General features: G+C 41.0%; 1 protein-coding gene across 3 annotated transcripts; it reads right to left on the bottom strand.

The window, feature by feature from the left end:
- Positions 1-5,116: 5,116 nt before the first annotated feature.
- Positions 5,117-20,544, bottom strand: RNF32 (ring finger protein 32). 3 transcript variants are annotated; one of them, XM_021285574.2, is made up of 9 exons: positions 20,243-20,541; positions 19,142-19,203; positions 18,357-18,627; positions 13,442-13,584; positions 11,832-11,864; positions 11,260-11,384; positions 10,945-11,053; positions 5,886-6,044; positions 5,117-5,538 (listed from the first exon to the last, which is right to left on the bottom strand). In XM_021285574.2, the coding sequence occupies exons 2-9, from the start codon at positions 19,163-19,165 to the stop codon at positions 5,299-5,301; spliced, it is 1,104 nt and encodes a 367-aa protein (XP_021141249.2). In that variant the 5' UTR covers positions 19,166-19,203; positions 20,243-20,541; the 3' UTR covers positions 5,117-5,298. The 3 variants fall into 3 exon arrangements, with proteins under 3 accessions (XP_021141249.2, XP_021141250.2, XP_021141252.2); XM_021285575.2 differs by having other exon boundaries at positions 20,207-20,307; XM_021285577.2 differs by lacking the exon at positions 11,832-11,864 and having other exon boundaries at positions 20,243-20,544.
- Positions 20,545-22,053: the final 1,509 nt, after the last annotated feature.

Genomic DNA, 22,053 nt, shown 5'->3' with positions numbered 1-22,053 from the left:
GAAGCAGGATGGACTCCACAGGTGTATGTACAGTGGCTGAGCCGTATGCTCAGTGGACTAGGATCTGCGGTTTAGAAATACCAAATACAGGAAAATAGCCAAATCCTGTTCTTTTACATACACTCTGATCTTTAAAAGAGCAATTTTAAAACACAGAATGCTAGTTCTGTATTGATGACCATATTTTTCTAAGCAACTTTTCCAGTTTATTTCTCTTAGGTTTTTTTTTTTATATATATATACATAGCACTAAATGTTTAAACAAATATAGAAGGTGACTCCAAACAAAGGGGTAGTGTCAGAAATGTCCTTTAAGTGTTGGCAATCCTAACATACCTAAATCCAAGCTATTTTAAAGCTGTGTGTGTCTGAAGACCTCACATAATCATAGAAAATAGGAAATCCCAGTTCTTAAAGGCTTTAGGTATCCAACTATTCACTTGTACCTACATGAGCACTTTGGGATACGACTTCTAAATGTGTATATCTTAACCCCAAGTGTGGCTGTTGCTTCCCCCTCCTGCCCCCGTACATATGTTGGATATTCCGTGTCATGGGATGAAGCTCCTTTCATGAGCAACGCTGTATTGTGCATTCCTCTTGTATTCAGTGATTGCATGGATATACATAGCAGGACACTTGGCTTTGATCTTAATATATTTCTTTTCCCATCAACGTAAAGAGATATTCCTTCCCTAGTTAGAAATGTTCTTCCATTTTGAAAATGTTAATATTTATTCATTCATTTGCACTGGATCTGATTTTTACCACTAGATTCCATTAAAACAGTCCTGTCATTATGGTGGGTCCTCTGACAAATTGCCAAGAGCTCACGTAAGTTTGAATTCGCAGAGAGATGGAAATGCTTTAGTCATTGAATAGATAGGTGCTTTTGACTTTCAGTACTGTGAGGCCACCAGCCTGTTCCTCAGTGAGAGAGTAACGTGCTTGTTCAGCCAGTTTATCATAGAGTCATTGAACAGTTTGGGTTAATAAAACCAGGACAGGTTGGAAGGAACCTCCCAAGCTCACCCAGTGCCACCCCTGCCATGAGCAGGGACATCTTCACCAGATCAGGTTGTTCAGAGCCCCTGGCCTGGGATGTCTCCAGGGACGGGGCATCCACCACCTCCCTGGGCAACATGGGCCAGTGTCTCACCACCCTCTGTGTAAGAAATTTCTTCATGTCCAGCCTGAATCTCCCCTCCTTTAGTTTAAAACCATCACCCCTTGTCCTATCACAACAAGCCCTGCTAAAAAAGTCTGTCCCCATCTTTCTTATCGGCCCCTTTTAAGCACTGAAAGGCCACACTAAGGTTTCCCCAGAGCTTCTCTTCTCCAGCTGAACACCCCAACTCTCTCAGCCTGTCCTCCCAGCAGAGCTGTTCCAGCCTCGGATCATTCCTGTGGCTCCTCTGGCCCCTCTCCAGCAGGTCCATGTGTGTCCTGTGCTGAGGACCCAGAGCTGGACCAGCACTGTGGGGGGATGTGAGGCCGTGCTGATGGCAGTTACTCCGGAGTAGCTGATCTACTGCAGGACCACTCTTCAGTATCTTCTTTGTAAATTGTAGAGTAAGAGCACAACCCTTGATGTGTCCCACCACCTTGGGGATCAAGAGACGCATCGTTCTGGTGGGTCGGCAGCGCGTAACTCATCTTCTGATCAAACTCAAACTCTGCATGGTGCCGAGGTAAAGGATTTGTGTATGTTTTCTGCACCTTTTGTATTTCTTGTGTTATGCACTTATTTTGGACCTTCTTTCTCCATGTAAAATAATTGTTCGGATAAGCGGTGTGATGGTGGTACCTGTGTTGTGAGTGCAATGGAGGGGTTTAAACACTTAAGAAGAAAATTAACTGGTATGTGACTTCTGTTTTCCCTTTAACTGTAAGTTTTTCCAGCCTGGGCCAAAATTAGTTTAACAAAATCTGTGCAGGTAGCTTTCTCCTCCCTGGCTTTATATAACGAAGCAAAGTTGAGCCACTATAATTTAAATATAGATTTCAAAGTATTTTTGTCTTATTTGGCTTATTATTACTTTAATATGAAGGGATAGAAAATGAAGATACATTTGGGTCATGGATTTGAAATCTTAGAGTGTGAAGCACAGGTACAGAAAAAGTACAGCTGGACTTTATTTAATGTGGGTTTGGAACCCAACCCTGTGTTCCCTACCTAGAAAACACACGTGGCTCTTGTTTTCACAAAGCTTTGTCTGTAAAATGGACACTGAGGGGACTGAAAATATCCCGGGAGTACCGCTGCTGTCAGCTACAATGGACTGGGGTGATGCGACCGTAAGAATCCAGTTGAGAACCAGTGTTTCCGTGGCTGCTGCTGGCGCTGTGAGAACAGCAGCGGGTGTTTTCTCCTGGGCGCTTTTGAGGTTTTTCACTGCAGTGTTAGTGATGAAGATTTTAGTTTACAAAAAACATGGGAGACGTGGGGTGGAACCAGCGATTTCCCCCCTGGTCCGGTTTGTGCTTCGTAAACTGCACACTTGGGCAACTGATGTTTCTTTCACATAGATGTATGTTGTACCAAGGTAAAATGGAGCTGAAAAATTATGCTTTGAGTGTTACTTAATTCAGTACAATTTTCTGTGTACATTTTCCCCATCAAACCCTTCCTGGTTTATTTTAGGTTGTCAGAAATAAGCTATATGATGTTCTCAGTTGTGGATACTTTGCTGTGTTACAAAACCAAATGAAGATACTTGCCAACTTAGCCAGGTTGTGTATTTTTTTGGTTTGAAAAGCAGTGGTAGTGTCTTTTTTCATTTGTTTTAAATGTTACACTGAATGTTTTATAGGAAGATTTTTTTTTTCCCCTGTGTTTTCAATAAAGTGTGATTCATAGTGTGATTTTGCTTCTTTATTTTAAGCAATGAAAAAAAGAATCTGTGATATTCTAAATGATCCTGCCAGCTGCTGGGGTGAGTGGTTGCATTCCTCTCTCATCCTCCTTCCTCTCTCCAGTTTAACATGCGTTTCAGATTCTCAAACGATCGGGTTTTTAAAATACACGCTGTATGGTACATGATGGAGACTGCTGCACATTCAGAGGTGTTGCAGTTGTGTGTTTAAGGCAAGTGCACCGTGAATCTGAACCCTCGAGGCAAGTGGGGTTGACTTATACAAGAGTATGCTGCTTATGCAATGTAGAAGTCATTTCCAATAGCTTAATCGTTGGACTGAAGGGCAAATTTTATACATTAAAAACATGACTACTGTGTTTCCTAAACTATTTGTAACTTAAACAGTTTCAGATTTTCCCTTTCATGGGAGATCTCAGGCCATTTTTAAAGTCTGGGAATCGGGTGTCTGGAAGGGACCTGGAGCTGTCTGATCCATCCAGCTGCAGGGGATCAAGCACATCTGGGATCCCACCAGCCTGGTGGGGTCTCTCTGTGGTGCCATTGCTGGGCTGTCTCTGGGGGGTACGTTCCAGTGCCTAATTGTGCAAGGGTTCCTAATGTCACATGTGAACAGCCCTCGCCACACTTGGAGCTTTCGTTTGGTTCTCAAATGCTCATCATAAGACAAGGAATTGAGGAAGAAATGTTTTACACTGAGGGTGGTGAAGCACTGGCCCAGGTTGCCCAGAGAGGTGGGGATGAACCATCCCTGGAGACATCCCAGGCCAGGCTGGACGGGGCTCTGAGCAACCTGAGCTGGTGAAGATGTCCCTGCTCATGGCAGGAGTTGGTCTGTGTGAGCTTTGGAGGTCCCTTCCAATCCAAACTGTTCTTTGATAAGTCTCTGCTTACACCAGCATTTTCCACACTTGAAAGGTCACATTTCCTTGTATCTTCTTCATAAGCAGTGACCTCCATTCCCTCAGCTGTTACCTGCAGGGTTCTGCTCGTCCTTTCTGCTGCCTGAGGGGACCCTTGTATGTTTCTAGAACTGCAGAGCTCAGAACTGGACACCAACCTCCAAGCCTGAGGCTTCACATCACATCATGGCTTCAGTACTTCTTTTTTTTTTTATGGTCTTTTTTTGCAACATCATTAATTCATACTGAACTTGTGTTCTCAAATATATTTCTGTATGTCTGTCCATGGAAAGTCTCTATGTGGCTACATAGATAAGATGCAAGTCATCTCGTACATGGGGTTATTTCTACCTATTTTGCACTTCTATTTTTGTGACACCATGTTTTCTGCAGGACTGTATCCTGCTACAGAAATGAAAAGGCTTGATACGATTCCCTTCATGGCAAATCCCATGTCCAATACTGATTCTTTTAAAGTAATTTTTACCAGTGGTTTTTTTTTGGAAATGAAGTGAAATCAGTGTCTGGAATTCCCCAGGGTTTCTTCCCTCCTTTCTGGTTTCAAGATGGTTTATCCATTCCTGGTCCTTCAGTGTCACACGTCTCCTTGTGTTCTGAGGGACAGCCCTGCAGCCCACGTGCTGCCGGCCCCAAAGCTGAGTCTGTCTGCAACTGAGCTGCAAAACACCTGTATCTAATGATTCTCTGATATAATACAGCCCTTCCCACTCCCAGCTCTGGTGCTGTGGACTGTGCCTCGTTCGGTGCATGACACAGTTTGATCTTGTCAGTGTTATTTGGAAGCTCTCTGTCCTTTGCGTAGTTTAAGTTATTGCCTTTTTATGCAAAATTAATTTTCTTCTTAGCTTGATATGTTCCTGCTTTGTATTGTTTCAGCTTCTGGCTTTTGTCTTTTCTGGCTGGAAAGTCATAAACATGTTTTATTTCTCTTGAAAGTAGTCAGTGCTTACTGGTTCCATGGTTCTCTCTGAAATGATCCTGCATCTTCGAGGGCCTTTGTGTCTACCCACAGCTCTCTGGAGCTGGTCAGAGCTGTTCAAGCAGAAGCAGCAGCCAGGGTTCCAGTTAGTAAACGTGGCTGAAGGAAAAGGGGGGAAAAAAGTGTTTCTTGCTGCAACTACCAGTTGCGGCAGTTGAGTGGGAACCTGTGCTGCAACAAATCAGGTGTAAAATCCCAGGTGAGGGGTGGCAGTGGGTACTGCTGAGGGAGCACAAGGCCTGAAACAACCCTGGCTCATCTCTGGGAAAGGGAAATGAAAGCAGAGGAAGGTGGGAGGGACAGAGGGAGGAAGAATAAAAATGCTGGAAGACCAAAGGTGAAACTGAATATAAAAGGGAAGCAAGAGCACCCTTCTAGGTTTTATTTCTCTAAATACAAAGTGACTACCATTGTCCATATAAAATAATTTGGTTTTAGAAGTTCTGGATCTGAAAAATCTCCCAAGTATGTGTGGTGCCCGCTACATTTGACAAGGCAGTTCATTATGAGTTACATGTTATCAACATTTAAGGATTTTCTTTTGATAATATGAGCGACATAAAGGACAAATATGTCGCTCCCCCAAGGAAAACTCTTCAAATGCTTGAAGACAGGTATGATGAAACAAATGTGAGCAAGAAAGCAGAACAGTCTGTCGTGAAAACTGTTTGCAGTTACCAGGAGAGAGACCGGCGGGATGGACTGCAGGGCTGAGCGGCATGATGCAGATGGGACAGTCAGAGATCTCTTGCCGAAATGCCTGAGAAAAAAAGAAACAAACCAACCTGTAGTGAAACAATGGAAGGTAAATATATCAGCAATATGCCAATCCAAATGTTATGGCTGTAATTACTTTCACAAACTATTAACACTTTAATTTTCTATAACCTCCTTGGGCTCTTTAACTGCGTAGAAGAGCGATGCTGCTGAGGTAAAGCTCTGCACTGTAAAAACTTTTTAATAGTTCTGATTTGCAACAAATGGACTAAAATTTAAGAAAACAGAAAACACTGAATTGTGCTGAGAAGACTGCCGTGCCTCAAAAGAGCATAAAAGAGCTTAAAAATGCAAAACAACTTTAAAAACAAACAAACAAAGCCAACCCACCTGTATCTGGATCTTCTCCCAGTCAGTTTCGCTTATTACTATTTCTTCCAATTGCTGAAACACATCTCGACTTGCAGCTATAGAAGAATCTATCTCAGAAAAAAATTCATCTAGGTTGATGTCATAAGAACTCAACAGTCGATTGCTGATCTCTTGAACCTGAAGAAAAGAATCAGCTGCTGTCAGGCTTGGAGTTCCTCATAGACAGTCTGGATGGGGACAAATTGTGAGTGGACAAGTGGGTCTGATTAGCTGCATCATCTATGGAACCTCATTCCCATTTGCAGCTGGTGTCCAGCACTGGCTTAGAGGTTAAAAGCGTCAGGTCCCCAGCATGCCCGGATGGACCATTGTCCTTCAGACAGAACATGGGACTTTGGTCCCTTTCTCAAGAGAGAGGGGCTGCTCTGAACCCATATGGGTGCAGCTCAGAGGCTGCTGATTTGTCAACTTAAAAAAGAATAATAATAATAAAGCAAATAAAAATCCCCCTAGGGCCCTTGTATAGCATGTGTATTTAAATCACGATGGGCTAGGAAAAGCAGCAACCTCTTGTGTACTCTGTGAGAGAATTCTGTGTCTAGCAAAGAGCAGATGGGTGATGTTGTGCTCCCCTCATGACTGTTCACTGCCAAAAAGGAAAAAAAAAATCTGATTCTGTCCCATGCAAACATGCACACTGACCTTCAGTGGTATGTGGAAAACAAAAAAACCCAAACAAATAAGAATCCCACCACAGGCCTCCTTCAATATTTACACTTTGTAGTCTCCAAACAGTCCCAAGCAATGACACTGTGGGCTTCCTGAATGAGACATGAAACACTAATGTACCATGATTTAATTATGTCTGTAATATTTTAATGTGATTATGTGTTTAACTATGTAGTGATAGTCTTAGTAAGTTTTATCTGAACTTGTCACCCAGGTTCTAGAACTGAATCTACTCCACATTGCAATTTTAGCTGCTTATAGCGATTTAATTTTGAAATCCAGCTTCAGGAAGAACAGGGTAACTAAACCTTGACTAATTCATGGTTTCTGTTCAATAGCAAGTAAAGGTTGATACATTTCAAAAGAATTTTGGTTCTGATTTATGCTTGGTCTTGGTTTCTACTGGTATGAAAGTTGAATAGACCTGATCACTAAGTGATCCTGAAACTCCTCTCATGATGCTCCTTGATCAGAAACTGTAAAATCGAGGAAAACTTCTTCTCCTGCCCGAGACAGTGATCTGTTAAGTTCCCCTGCTGCTAAGATACTATCTGCTTTGAGCTACTCCTGTCTTTTCTGCAGTATGACCTGACCCAATCCATACCCATCAATCAGCAAATTAAAGTCTAAGGATAGGAAGAAAAAAACAGTACAACTGAAATTTATCCCCAAACTCATGCTAACAGGCAAATCAGTGCAAACTATCGATGTGAACAGGAAAGAAATAAGCATTTTGTATAAATTGTTAGTGTTAATGTGTTATAGGATTTAAATATTAAATCCTGCTGTGTTTCAATGCGTAGTGCTGAATGACCTTTTTTCCTCTGAACAACTGAAACTGATTAATTGAATTTATGTCTGAAGAGCACCATACCTCTATATTTTATGTCTGTGATTTTTTAACACTTGAACAGAATGGGCCAAACTGAGTATCTGAAATAGTCTCTCAGTATGCAAAACTACATCAGTCATCTGTACAGCAGCACAAGACTGATAAAATAGAAGGATGAAACAAAGCCCCGAGGTGAACTTTGTCCACAGGGAAGCCTTTTTAAGTGATCCAGTGTCAGCAAATTGCTTACTAATGTGTTGACTTATGGCAGCCCTCAAAAGTAAAATGAAAAGGCTGGAATTTACAGCATATCAATGAATCAGTTGATAAGCTTTTACTGGTTTAATATCCTCCTAGTTTTGCTGCTCGGAGCCACTTCAAGCTAGCAACAGAATGTTTACCATCTCCATGTGATAAAGTCAAACGGCTAAACAAATTCCAGGACCATTATACTGTTTGGTGAGATTTAAATTAAAGAAATCATATGGAGGGGGGAGGAAGAAACTAAAGTCAACTCCATCGTTTCACAAGGACTTACCTTGCTTCCTAAATGACAGGAAGATTTTTAGCAAAGCTAGAGATAATGCAAGGCATTTGAAAATATTTAATTGCACTAATAAAGGACTATACCACAATTAAATGACATACAGGAGTGGCACTTATAGGAAGGATCAAAGAAATTCACTACGTAACAGGAGTGGCACTTATAGGAAGGATCAAAGAAATTCACTACGTAACATGCTGAAGCAACACCCTGCTTTCTGTGCAAAGCAGCGCTAAAAAGTAGCCTACTTTGGTTACAGTGACCTTCCTTATCTCCTTTGATCTAAATTATTAAAAATTTTAATGATAGGTGTAATACGGGCTACTGCAGCGTCCTGAAACAAGTAATATGTGTCCTGCCTGGTACTAATATTTCAGACCTTGCTTTTCATTTTGTGATATTTATTGAAGAGTATGGAACTTAATGTTTAACCTTTGTGGTCCTTTCAGAGAAGGCAGGGTTATTAAAAATCAGATTTTTTTCCAATTGTGATGCCATTTGATTATGCTAATGTTTAGGGAGTGACATTTTAAAAGCACAGCACAAGTTTGAAAGGCCAAATGTATTTTAGAAAAGCTTTTTAGCATCTGGAAATGGATAGCTCCCTGTGAAAAAATTTCTTCAGTGTTTTCATTAACCAACACTTAAAAGTATAAGAGCAAACAACTGGAAAACTCATCTACAATTCCCACTTGAAAGCTACTAAGAAAAATAAGTATATATCCTTTAATCATAATTGGTACTGAATCCATTTAAACATGGCTAATCCATATGAGAAAACTTTATACATTTATTCTAACTGAAGGTGAAAAAGTAGTGCCCATTTTATTCTCTGCAAAACCCTGAAGTGTTACATGTGAGAAAGATTTCTTAGTGCTGGGGCTATATACGGAAACTATTTTACATGAGGACCTTCCCATTGCTGATAATCTTGCAATGAAATCCGAGCATTCTGTGGGCAACTTGGTAGACAGCTACTGTAGCCACCTGAAGTCCCATGAGAGAAATTTGAAGGAATGATGCTCAGCTGCAACTTTCAGCACATTTAGAAGCTGCCTTCAACCTCCCTTTACTGAGCCCCTGGTTATAGCTAAGGGAAAGCAGCATACAACTGCTTGCTCAGTCTTCCGGGCAGAAAAATCAAGGGGTTTCTGTTGTCTGTTCTCATCACGCTACTTGAGGACAGTCACAATCCAGCGAAGAATTCCCTTCTTCCAAACGTCAGTGTTTGAGCACTGTCAGGTGTAACGCTGCCTTTCCTCAGCTACCTTGTGGCCAGCAGGTGGAGGGAGGTGATTCTGCCCCTCTGCTCTGGTGAGACCCTATCTGGAGCCCTCAGCACAGGACAGACATGGACCTGTTGGACAGGGGCCAGAGGAGGCCACCAAGATTATCGGAGGCTGGAACAGCTCTGCAGGGAGAACAGTCTGAGAGAGTTGGGGTTGTTCAGCCTGGAGAAGAGAAGGCTCTGGGGAGACCCTATTGTAGCCTTTCAGTGCTTGAAAGAGGCCTGTAAGAAAGACGGGGACAGACTTTTTAGAAGGTCCTGTTTTGACAGGACAAGGGGTGATGGTTTTAAACCAAAGGAGGGGAGATTCAGGCTGGACATGAGGAAGAAAGTTTTTACATTGAAGGTGGTGAAGCACTGGTCCAGGTTGCCCAGAGAGGTGGTGGGTGCCCCATCCCTGGAGACATCCCCGGCCAGGCTGGATGGGGCTCTGAACAACCTGATCTGGGTGAAGATGTCCCTGCTCATGGCAGGGGGTTGGACTAGATGAGTTTGGAGGTCCAAGTCAAACTAGTCTACAACTTTGTATTAATTTTTTCTGTTACAGGGCAGGACTTTGCATGGGTTACTAAGGAAGCACAGCAACCGGCAAGCTGTCTCAACGTTAAGGCTGAGAACCATATTTCCTCTCTGACACCAGTTTTGTTGCAACATTTTGCAAGATCACATCCAGGCTATCAATCTCACTATCATACATAAATGTATAACATAGCAAGGGAGAGTCTTTGCCTCCAAAGCTCTCCTCTAACAGGATATAACCAAATAAGTGTGAGAAATAATGAGAAAGTAACAAGACTTTTATACAAGCACTCTTCTGTTTAACTAAAACAGTGATTTAAAAAAACCCAAACCACCTATTTAAGTCTTGGTTTAAATCTATCACTGGTGTAGCTTGCAACCTGGGTATTTTTGGAGTTGCACGCACTAGCTACCTTGAAATAGCCATCTTGTGTGGATTTGTCCATCCTTGTTAGCCAGGCGGTTCGGTGACCTGGACTGGAAGACAGCACCTTGTGCTCCTGGAGGGAGCAGAACCAAACTATGTCAGAGCAATTTTTATTACTCAAAAGCTGAGCTGGGCTGGTCATGACTAAATTGGGAGAAGACTGGAATCTGGTGAAGAAGGACTTGAGGATGGCACAGGGATTCTGCAGCAGTTGTGGGTTTAGAGGCAAGCAGGATCATTGCAAAATGCTTGCACCTGATTTGGCCTCATTTCTATGTGGTCAGGACCCCAGTTTATTACAGTTGGACTTACATCTGAGCAGAAGTTAGAGAAAGGCAAAGCTATGGAATGGAACTGTCCAGTTCAGGGAGGGAATAAAGACAGTGAAAAGAAGTTATGATGGTTTATGGATTTCTTTGTTTCTCCTCTCTATATAGTTCTATAGGGAACTAGTTATTTTGCTTTACCAAAACCAGAAGAGAAATACAGAGCCTCACAAAAAGCCCCACTATTGTTGGCCTAGGCAAAAGGCAGACTTTAAAATTAAGCATTTAAATTATTTTCCTTACTTTACATTGTGAAGAGGATGGAATGAACAAACTAACAAAACAACCGAGTGCCTCCAGTGCTGCCTGTTTGATATGAATAAGAAGGAATAAATGAAGAGGTAGAGAACTGATATTCAGGAGTTTTGATTTAAGGGAGCTTAATTATATCAAAGAAGCAAATGCAACATACCTTTTGCTCAAGGAACTGCTTTCTTAATTTGCTGTCTTTAGGAGGCACTGTTTTTCTCAAGTTTTTATACCATTTTCTAACAATATATCCCCTCCAGGAAGCTTGAATTCTGTGAGACACAATTTTACTCAATAAGAGGAAAATAAAATTTATATGATTTTACTATTTATATGAAACAATCATGTTATGCCTTTTTTTTTTTTGCAATTTGACTTTCGTAGCGTACTCATTCTGTCTGGTTTTTAACACATTTGGAACATTATTTAGAAATGAATATTGTCCAGTGACAACACCTGTAGCAGAAGCAAGTCTTACCTAACAGCGCACTTTATTTTAAACAAGTGTGCCCCATCATGGATGACTCTGGTCTGATACTGCTCTTTTCTACACATCGGACAACACTTTTTACCTCTGCATTTTTCAAAGGCTTTCAGGCATGCCTGCAAAAATAATTGCCATTACTTACAATATATTTCATATCATCAGAACAGATAAAACAGGATAGATGGCAGAATGCAATACCAGTTTATTCACCAATCCATGAACACTATGCAAGAAGCATATTTTTATAACTAAAATATCAAGGGAATTTTGTAAATCTCATATATTCACATGAAATTTCATTAATTAAACTACTCCCACTTAGTATACAAATGTATAGCTCAGGTACAAACTATGTTTTCCCATATGGTTTTAAAAATGGTAATAAAATGGAATAAAGTGCCTCATCATAAAATAGCCTTAAATTATATTTCTTACCATAAAAATCTGAAATCAAAATTACTGTTCAAGATGACTACATTTACTTCATTAAGATATTCACTTCAGTAGTTTAATTAAAATACTAATCATTATGTGCTTGAATAGTTGTATAAAAATGTACTCACTTTATGGAATACATGGGAACATGAAAGCAGCACCTATTTTTCAAAGGAAAACAAAAATCAAATCCAACCTGACTTTAAGCCATTCTAAAAGCTGGAAAGTAAAAATACTGACAAGAAAAATTCTGGCTGCCTGAGAGGTCATCAGTTTCTTTCTGTTACTACTGCAGTCCTTCCAGTGAAAATAAAATTAGCCTTCTGTAGAAATTACTTAATATATTACACCTTAAACCAATAAGTGAATTTCGTATTAAAAACACATGGAGCAGCAGAAAGTAAGAAATGCCAACTGCAACTGACTGGAGGAAAAGGTTATAAAACAAGTACTTAAAATCAAAGCTGATTATTATTTTTTCCCCTTTCCCCACAGAGATGTTAAATTTCAAGAAGTGATATATATCAAATGCAGCATTTCATACACAAACACACAGAAAAAAGAGAAAGCATGTTCACAGGCTACAAGAAAACTTCACCTTTATCTGACCTAAATTCCCACCAAATGCTGACGATCTCCATCCTAACAAAAGATACAGAATTGGACAAAAAAGGCAGTTGGCTCTTAGAGGAAGGAAAAACTGGGAAAGGAGTGAAAACCAGAACAAGTAGTGTGCACTATTGAACTGGCAGACACAAAAGGATTAATGGCTGGCAGCCAGCTGAAGGGAAAGCTTTCAGATACAGTGGCTTTTTTCCCTTGAGGGAGGAAAGCTAACAGAGTGCTAAGGACAAAGAGAATTCCAGAGGTATTTCCCTTTTTGTGCCAAATCTTAAGTAACCTTTTTAATGAGTGCTGTCTTTTGCTCTCTCTTGTCAAGCTTTAGACTTTCAGGGTAGCCAGAAACTGGCAGAATGGTCTTTTGCCAGATCCACCTGTCCATGGACAATCATACACCTTCAGTTAATGTTGATGTAAAAGGAAGCAAATGCCCTGTATCTAAGATTATTGCAAGACCTTGATTCACATCACAAACTTGGCTGTAAAATGTTTTCACAAAAAATTTAAAGAGGGAACAGGCAGAAAAAAACACCCGAAATGTAGCATGGCAAGAAACTTGCAAGCAGTTGGGCTAATTCTTCTAATTACCATCCTCACCTCTATGAAGCAGCCGTCCTCTTCAATCAGTCACTTGTCCCTTTTGCTTAACATTTTCAAGATGATAGATGAGAGAATCTAACAGAGCATGATGTATTTATGCTTATGCTACACACATGAATTGAATAAAACCATCAAGGTAAAATGCAAGCATTTCTTCTGATAACCTTAGGAAGTGACTGACTGGCACTGAGAGCACACCTACTTCCATTTTCCAATTAGAAACAACCACGGAACTAAACTGTAAAGTAATAAAAAGGCTGATGACCTTCTCCTCTATCATCATAACTTCAGAACTGAACAAGCCCTACCGACCTTTCTCTACCATTCCATGTCCAAAATACTTTCAGAGTTGGCCACTGATAGCTGGGTCCAGCGATTAAATGCCAAATGGTGTCTTAAAGTAGAATCTTTCATTTCTTTCCTTTCTATCTCCAGCTAACAATTTTTAGCAGTAACTCTGGAATTTTTTTTTTAATACAATTCTGTAGTCTCCACAATTATACAGTACTACACATACCTGAGGCTGAAGTGCAAATTCTTCCCTGCATATTGCACAAGGCTGTGTGGAGTCTCCATGCTCTATGGATCTCTGCTTTATTTTTACCCACTCTTCAGCAGTCAGCGGTGAGGAAGGAGGCTCAACTAGGCCTAATTTCTGAGCTGTAGACAATAACAACAACAAATCACTGAATAAAACCCACTGGCAGGTGCGGACAATGGATGGTCTTCATGTGAAACTCATTGATGATGCAGTTATTAAGAATACACAGATACTTCACATAAATCTGTAATCAGACAAACCACTGGCAGGCAACATACTTCTTACTATTAGTTAGCTGTTCAGTAATTATCAGAACCTCTTTTACATACAGCATTTTTACGGGAAATTTTTAAATGCAAACTTTTATTTGCCAAGTAATTTGAATTTATATCTTTTCACTGCCATTATAATAGGGAATATTAAGTAGCCAGTGTAACAATGCACATTGACATAATTTTGTTTGTATAAACAAAATCTCTGTTAGAATTAATTTGTGAAGGTTTCTGCAATGTTACATTTTTGTATTCTCAAAAATAAACAAAGTGGTATAATAAAAAACTGTTGCTGTTGCAAAATACTGAACTGTAATGAGACTGTGATGATGCAAGAGAAATAAAGAGCATAAAGAAAGAAAGAGGAGGTTACAAGACAGCAGCGACAGTGTCACTCTGATAGGCGAGCTTCTCAATCTCAAATGATAACTGCGAAGTGCCTTGCTGCATGTCCTTGGGAAATCTCAGCCTTCTCAAAAAAGGAATCAGTGCAAATACTTAGAGTATTCCCTCCCTCCCCCACAAATGGCAGATAAAATCCAGAGTCAGTATCTCAGTAGTAAAAAAGATGCTAGTAGGTACAGCGAAGAACAGACCTTTGTCATCTTTGAAGACTAGAGGAAGCAGTCTGTGTGGACTGGAGGGGAAATGTCCAAGGTATATGTAATAAGCCAATAACACGAGTCCATGATGAGGCCTCAATGGTATTTGCTAAAACCCAAAAGGAAGAGGGATAGGCAACAGGCAGAACGCAAGCTGATGGTACAGAGATTAGAGTTTTAGTTCTAAATGGGAAAGGACAACTCTTTTGTTCATAGCAAAATCCTTGCATAAACCAGACATTAATAAGCAGCACTTATTTGTTCTGTATAAGCTTTCAAAACTCCATCGTGCAGACTGTGTATCCAAACCCATGATACTACTTAGTCACGCGGAGAAAAACAACCAAAGAAAGCAAATAATGGGGTTTCGGTGATCCATTCGCTCTTATTCTAGGATAGGATTTGTTAATCTTTGAGACAAAAATTCTGCTCCTGAGCTCATGCATCTACAGATGTACATCAATAATCATTTAAAATTTGCACAAAATTGTCTTCGATCTTTTTAAAGAACTTATGTGAGGTACTAAAGGAATTATAAGGAATACCGTCTTCCCTCTGGTTGAACTATCTGCCTAACCTACTTCCTTGTGAGCTCATGACAGCCTTCAAACATCAATCAATTTGGTGCCATATCTTAGAACAACAGGATGGCTTTGAGGTTTCAAGCTGGTTTATGCTTTTGGAACTACATGGAAAGTGCTTTCACACATGGCTTGGTTCACACACCCCCCCCACCTTCTTACTTTTGTTACCCCGTAAAGGTATCAAGTCAAATGTAAGCAATGTGTGGAAACCTAAGTATCAAAATAAAATTGGAATAAATGAATGCTGCAGATTACATCGGTGGCCATATACGAATTGATTTAGAAGCATGCGGTTTTGGTTCTGGGACAAGTCGATACCCAGACACAAATCTAGCACCTCCCCATGTGCAGGAGCTCTCAGCCCTGCCTGCAGCCTATGGGCTCCAATTCATACCGCTCTCTGTCAAGTGGGCAAGCATGTACACTTGTATTGATGGCATCATAAATTCAGAATGTAAAATATACACTGTATTAACATAAAATAGCATTGTCTATCAATTTTGGTGCAGAAAATGCTTTTATCTGCTGCTCCTGATGGTGAAAAATAATATGAGTGTTAAGAGAAACATGAAGAATCCTGCATTTAGAGTCTAAAAACTAGTTCAGAACATATATTTTGCTTAAAGCTTACAGATGGGAAGTGGCTGAGTCACCATCCCAGAAGGTGTTTCAAAGACACATCGGTTCTTAGGGACACGGTTTAGCGGGGGACTTGACAGTTCTATGTTAACGGTTGGACTTGATGATCTTAAAGGTCTTTTCCAGCCAAAATGGTTCTATGATTCTACGAATTGCTGGAATTGGTAGCTGAGTGACAAGCAAGTTTTCCTAACCAGGAGCACTTTCCATCTTGAGCACTCAACTCTCAAAGAGCATACACTGCACAGAACAGTGTTTCTGCTACAGTAGAAGAATCAAGTTATAAAATACATGATAAAAGTTTCAGTAAAAACATACATCACGTTTATCTGACAGTAATACCCAAGAGTATAATAGAATGAGTAAGGATACAAGATCCCATTTTGATAGTGCAGTATACACAAGTAGTCCTTACGATGAGAAAATCTGGATAAGCAGGAAGCGAAGAAGAGAGCCATCCAGTCACAACATGAAAGGCAGTATCACAACCTAAAAACTGCCTACCCTTGATTTTCTTTCAAGCACTGTGGTCAGAAACTGTTTCAAGGAAGACAACGAGATGGCTTTGTGGAAAGCCCTTTGTATACCCCTGTGGTAAGAAAAAATACTTATTTAAAACTTTCCCAACTGGCTGATTAAAACTGCAAATAGGAAGAGAATGGCAGCAAAACCTAACTACCAAATAACATAAACCAGATGGGATATTTGTGAGGAACAGGTTATACAGGTGTTTAGATGGGAAGCTTTTGTACAACATGGCTGATGATGGAAAAATGGCAGCAGGACAGACAAGAAGGGATATGTGGTTGAAGCAAAAGGCTCTATGAAGGTATTGTCAAAGCAGCACTTTGATTAAATACAAGCACTGAAAGCCTACATTTATCACAGCTCAAGACATCCAAGAGTTTTCATCCTTATGCATCAAGTTTACAAACCAAACCCATTTAGTGACACACCCATTTACAACCAAGTGAGGTATTTATACTAAAATTAACATTAGCAAAGTGATTCCACAAATTAACCTTTAAACTATTATTATTTGATTTTAGAACTTAAGTGCCTATTGAGAAAAGTGTAATGATAGAGGCCTGTGAGATTTTGTTCGATTATCACAAACTCAAGAAGAAAAAGTTGCATTAAATTACATTTTCAAAGTTGTTCAGAGCTGTAAGGTTTAAACCACACAATTCTTATTACGAAGAGGAAGCCTGCCACAAGCATTTTAAAATAATCTGAGACTATAGGTGAAAATACTAATAAACAAAACCCAGAGACAATTGCAATTTTTAAAAATCTTCCAGCACATTCTTTGTAATCACTTGCACAAGCATTCAAATGGGACATTTCAGGCAATGCTGTGATTTAAAGAGAATATACCACGTCTCTCTTATAATTGCAGAGAACATGCTTACACTTGGGCTGCATTTTTTCACCACGACCTTTTAGCTTCCACAATCACTAATTATTTATATTTGCATTAACCCCAGTACCTCTCATTTTTTTTCCCTCTCTATCCTATCTTCTTTCAAATTCCTCTTCAAAATGAACCAAAGAAAAAACCCTCCCATCTTTAAAACTCCAAGCATGTAAACATAGTAATATTCACCTTGTCTTACTACCTTTGTCCCATCACTTGTTGTGTATTATCTTAAGTTACCCTCTTAACCTTCAGCTGATTCCAAGAGGCAGATGCCTGTGCTTGTACAGAGCCTCATTGATTTACATGGTTCTCTTTAGAGCTGGGACTACTGTGACAGTTACTGCAGCAAAGGCAACATGATCTGCAGAGAGGCCTAAGGGCATTTGTATGAAGAAGAATAAATAAAACAATTATTAATGATGATGGAAGTTTATTATGCTTCAAACTGCAAACTGGTGAGCTGGAAGGTTCTTTAAGAAAAGCCTAATCAAGACAACCGAAAGGACAAGATGTTCATGGCAAGAATACTGTAGAAATCTTCAGAAAAGGGAGATACAAGCCTGAGACTGGTAGGTGGGAAGCACATTTGGATGCCTGGTCTGATAAGATGCTCCCTGGCTTTGTTTTTTTAAGCAATATGGTCTGTTGCTGCTCTACAACGGTATTATTATAATACTATTTAAAAGTGAGTTTTCTCACCAGGCATCATTCCAAGTCCTCACATCTGTGACTTTTATCTTGTTGCATGTTTGCTTCTAAATTTGAAAAAAAAGGTATCTAGCTACAGGTGTTAATTCTTCCCGGGTTTAGCCCCAGGACCATTGTAAAAACAAACCTTTTAAACTTTGAGTAAAGGTGGGTATATATTAATAAAGAATACATTTAATGCAGCACTAGTAAATGTCTCTTTACTGAGTAAGTAATAAAACAAACCATTTCAAATAGACTTAAAAAAAATCATAATAACAAAACATTCCCTCAAATAAATATGTCTAAATCACTGATGCTTGCTTGAGAATATGACCCTCAATATACAAAACATATTAGAAAAGTGTAAGACTTCCCACCTCTTTATGAAGAATTCTTCTTCATCAAGATGCACTAGCTTCTTCATTTTTACCTTCATTGTCACAAGGATAATATTTTTAATGCATTTCAGATATGAAAAAACACTTGCAAGTCACTGATGGCAATTCCATTGCTTAAATGACTGTTTACCTGATGGCATAAGCTGCTGATTTTTTTACAGATTTTAAGACAAGACTTTATGCTGTTTAGCATTAAATTATCTTCCTGAACAGAAAAGCTACATTCCTCATTTTAGTTTATTTTAAGTAAGAACAAAAATTCACAAATTAGAATATAACAGTTTACCTAATGTTAGCTGCGGAGGACTGGGATCAAGAACATACTCCTTTTCTGCATCTTCCTTGTTTCTGTAGTGAGTGCTCTTTTTCCTTAGTCCAGTATCTACAACTGCTCTGACCGTTTCTTTGTTCACAGGTTTGAAAATGTTCTTGATATTTCTTGTCCTTGACTTAAAAGGATTTGCTAAGGAAAGATCCTGGAGCTGATGACTGTGTATTATATGATCCTGCAGAGCAACTGCAGAAACTGCTATTGCATCTCGTTTGGAGGAGCAGCCCTAAAAAGAAAAAAGAAGTGAAAAAAAAAAAGGGAATAATTATAGTTATAAATTATTTTTTTAAAAATTAAAAGAAATTCTGCTCCTAGCCAATGTTATTGACTTGTCAAAGGCTTTTACACACACACAACTCCCGTACTTGAAGCCTAACATACAATTACCATAAGATGAAATTTAAGACTGATGTTTCTGACATAACCTAATTTTAACTTATAGAAAGTCAAACAAAATCTTTGATTTATCATTTATATTAAATAAAATAGCAGTAATTTTAAAGTTTTAATTACTGAGCCCATAATTATTGTATGCAATAAACTCATTATGGACTATAAAAGTTTGGCATGCCCAAACACATTTTACTTCAATTAAAAACAATCCCAAAGGCTAACCTTGCCTTCCAGAACACTGAATATAAACAAAAATATGTTCTTTTTATACAGGGAATGGGTTTATCTATCTATTCCTCCATTTCTCCCCACCCTTTTGCCTTATTTTAACATATGTGAAATCATACCTTGTAAAAATCCTGATGGTCCATTGATAATTTTTAGCTGATTTTACAAGAGTCATGTGGCTCTACAAACAGATGTACAAGAATTTGAATAATATTTCTCAGCAGAAAAACCCTCATTGATAGCAGAAACAAAACCTACAGTTTCACTTGTTTTGTCCTAGGCCTGCCATTGGAGATGGCTTAATATGTACTCCAGGCACAAAAGTTACCTCTGGATCCATAAACACTCTGCCCATCTCCCCCTCAATGGACTGTCCACAAAATACACAGAACAGCTTCAAAATGAGCGGTGGTAATCGCAAATTTCAAGCTGAACCAAGGAAAAAATATGGCTGTAGCAATAAACCACATTGAACCATTCTTGCCAGACTAGTTTATTGTAGATAATGAAGCCTGTGATACAGAGAGGAAGGATGGTTCTATAAAGAAGATGGGGACAGACTTTTTAGCAGGGTCTGTTATGATAAGGCAAGGGATTATGGTTTTAAACCAAACAAGGGGAGATTCAGGCTGGACATGAGGAAGAAATTTCTTACAATGAGGGTGGTGAAACACCGGCCCAGGTTGCCCAGAGAGGTGGTGGGTGCCCCAGCCCTGGAGACATCCCAGGCCAGGCTGGATGGGGCTCTGAGCAACCTGATATGGTGAAGATGTCCCCGCTCATGGCAGGGGCTGAACTAGATGAGCTTTGGAGGTCCCTTCCAACCCAAACTATTCTGTGATTCTATGATGTTGGCAACGGCTGTGTGGTCAAAGCTGCATCCACACTGGTACAGCAGGAACACCTGCGGCATGGCTCTGTGGTGGGAGGAGGCTGGCAGAGGGTGAGATGCTCCCTTCAAAGCTGTGGCAAACAGGAGCCACTGCTTACAACGCTGTTGTGTTGCTGTGTGTAGTTGCTCCTCCTGCCACCACAGACAACCCCGTGCCCCCCGAGGTCCGGCCCGGGGCTGCTTTCCCCTGCGGGTGACCGGCCGCGGCCCCTCACACGGGGCAGCCCTGACCCCTCTCCAGCCCCTGCCCGTCGCCCCGTTGCTCTTTTTTACCTCTCGTACGTTTTTTTACCTCACAGACCTCGGCCCCACGGGCCGTCTCACTCACCCGGCGGAGCCACCAGCTCCCCGCCCCTGGCAGCACGGCCCGCATTGCCAGGCAACGCAGCTCCCGGCCCGGCAATGGCGGCGGGCGGGGCTGCTGCGCAGGCGCGGTGGGTGCGCGGGACGGCGCGGTGGGGTAGGGCGCCGGCTGCTCAGGGGGGCGTCGGGTGTCGCTTCTCCTGGCCCGGCAGCAGCGGCTGCTCGGAGGGACGTCTCTGTGAATGGCTTGGAGGGGCTTTCCCGGTGCACCGAGGCTGCTCCCTTTCCTCTGTGTCACGGAATCACAGACTGGTTGGGGTTGGAAGGGACCTCTGGAGATCATCCAGCCCAACCCACCTGCTAAATCAGGGTCACACAGGTCACACAGGAATGTGAACAGGTGTGTTTGAATGCCTCCAGAGAAGGAGACTCCACAACCTCTCTGGGCAGCCTGTTCTAGGGCTCTGGCACCTCCAAGTAAAGAAATTTCTCCTCATATTCAGATGGAACCTCCTGTGTTTCAGTCTGTGCGCGTTGCCTCTCATCCTGTTGTTGGGATCCACTGAAAAGAGTCTGGTCCATCTTCTTGACACCCACCCTTGAGATACTTATCAGCATAAATAAGATCCCCTCTCAGCCTTCTCCCCCTTGCTGGTCACTGTTTTCCCCGTTAGCCCTGTGTCATAACGTGAGGGTTGGCACTGCACACTAATGGCAGCCCTCCATGTGCTTCTTGACTCGCAGACTGTTTTTTCGATTTGCATTTTTCAGTTTTTAACGTGTATTTTTGACCTCAGGGCCATTTTTAACCTGGCAGGTGGTAAGATGACAGGGAGGACCTGTGATTATCGCATGGAAGGACTTCCCTCAGCAGCGGCCATTGAGCAGAGCTCTCTGGCTTCTCAAACCTTCCCAGCAATGGTGGCAGGGATGCGCAGTCTTGGGCCATTTGCTCCAGTAGCTTCCCTGGTTAACGATGGACACTGAGCCACTCTGTGTGCTGCATTAGTTGTAGCTGATCTGTGATCCACTGGGGATCAGTTTAGTCGTGGGTGGCTTTGGCCTGAAACACACCTTTAAGGTGGTTATTTCCATAGTTGTGACTATGCCTCTTTACAAGCATGGCTGGGTGGGGGTTTACTTTTTCTCCTCCATTTAGCAATATCAGGATGGCCCATTTGAAGTTATGCACTGGTGGCTTTAAATTTTAAAGGAAGCTACATCACTACCATTCTGGGTGACCTGTGTTTTTTTGGAAATTCTGTTGTCACCATTGAAAGAGAAAAATCGACACCAAGAGAACAGATAAGTGGTATCCATATGGCTGAAACCAAAGATGCTTGTCAACTAGTGTCCCATCTTTGGCCATGATAAAACGTGGCCATCTCAGGGGTCTCTGTAAGACCCGGGTCAGGTGCAGCAGCAGCTCCTTCAGGACTTTGTGAGCCATCAACCCTTGTTTTCAGCAACCACATGTTGTATTTCTTCCAGATCCAGAGCTGTGCAAAGGTACCTTTAGCCCCTAGTAGGAGTGTAGGTTTCCTCTGGCCATTTGCCTGGTTATTCTTACTTGGAGGCCCTGTATTTCCCAAAAGGACAGGTGCAGATGCTGCCTCAAGTCCAGGTGTGCCATTTCTTTAATCTTTTGGGTTTAAATAGGTTGTCAGAGTCCTTCTCATGTGCTGCTGGTTTGAGAGATTTGTTTTCTTGTGGAACTGACATTTCCCGAGCAAAAGCAGTGAGGCTGTCCTGAGAGTAATCCTTTGAGCAGCATATAAATGGAGTGATTAATCCACTGGATGCACTTCTTGTCTGTAATTATAAATAATTACTTTA

The sequence above is a fragment of the Columba livia genome, chromosome 2, assembly GCF_036013475.1.
Source record: "Columba livia isolate bColLiv1 breed racing homer chromosome 2, bColLiv1.pat.W.v2, whole genome shotgun sequence".
In the NCBI taxonomy this organism is placed as follows: Eukaryota; Metazoa; Chordata; class Aves; order Columbiformes; family Columbidae; genus Columba; species Columba livia.
This window is presented reverse-complemented; position numbering and strand designations above follow the sequence as displayed.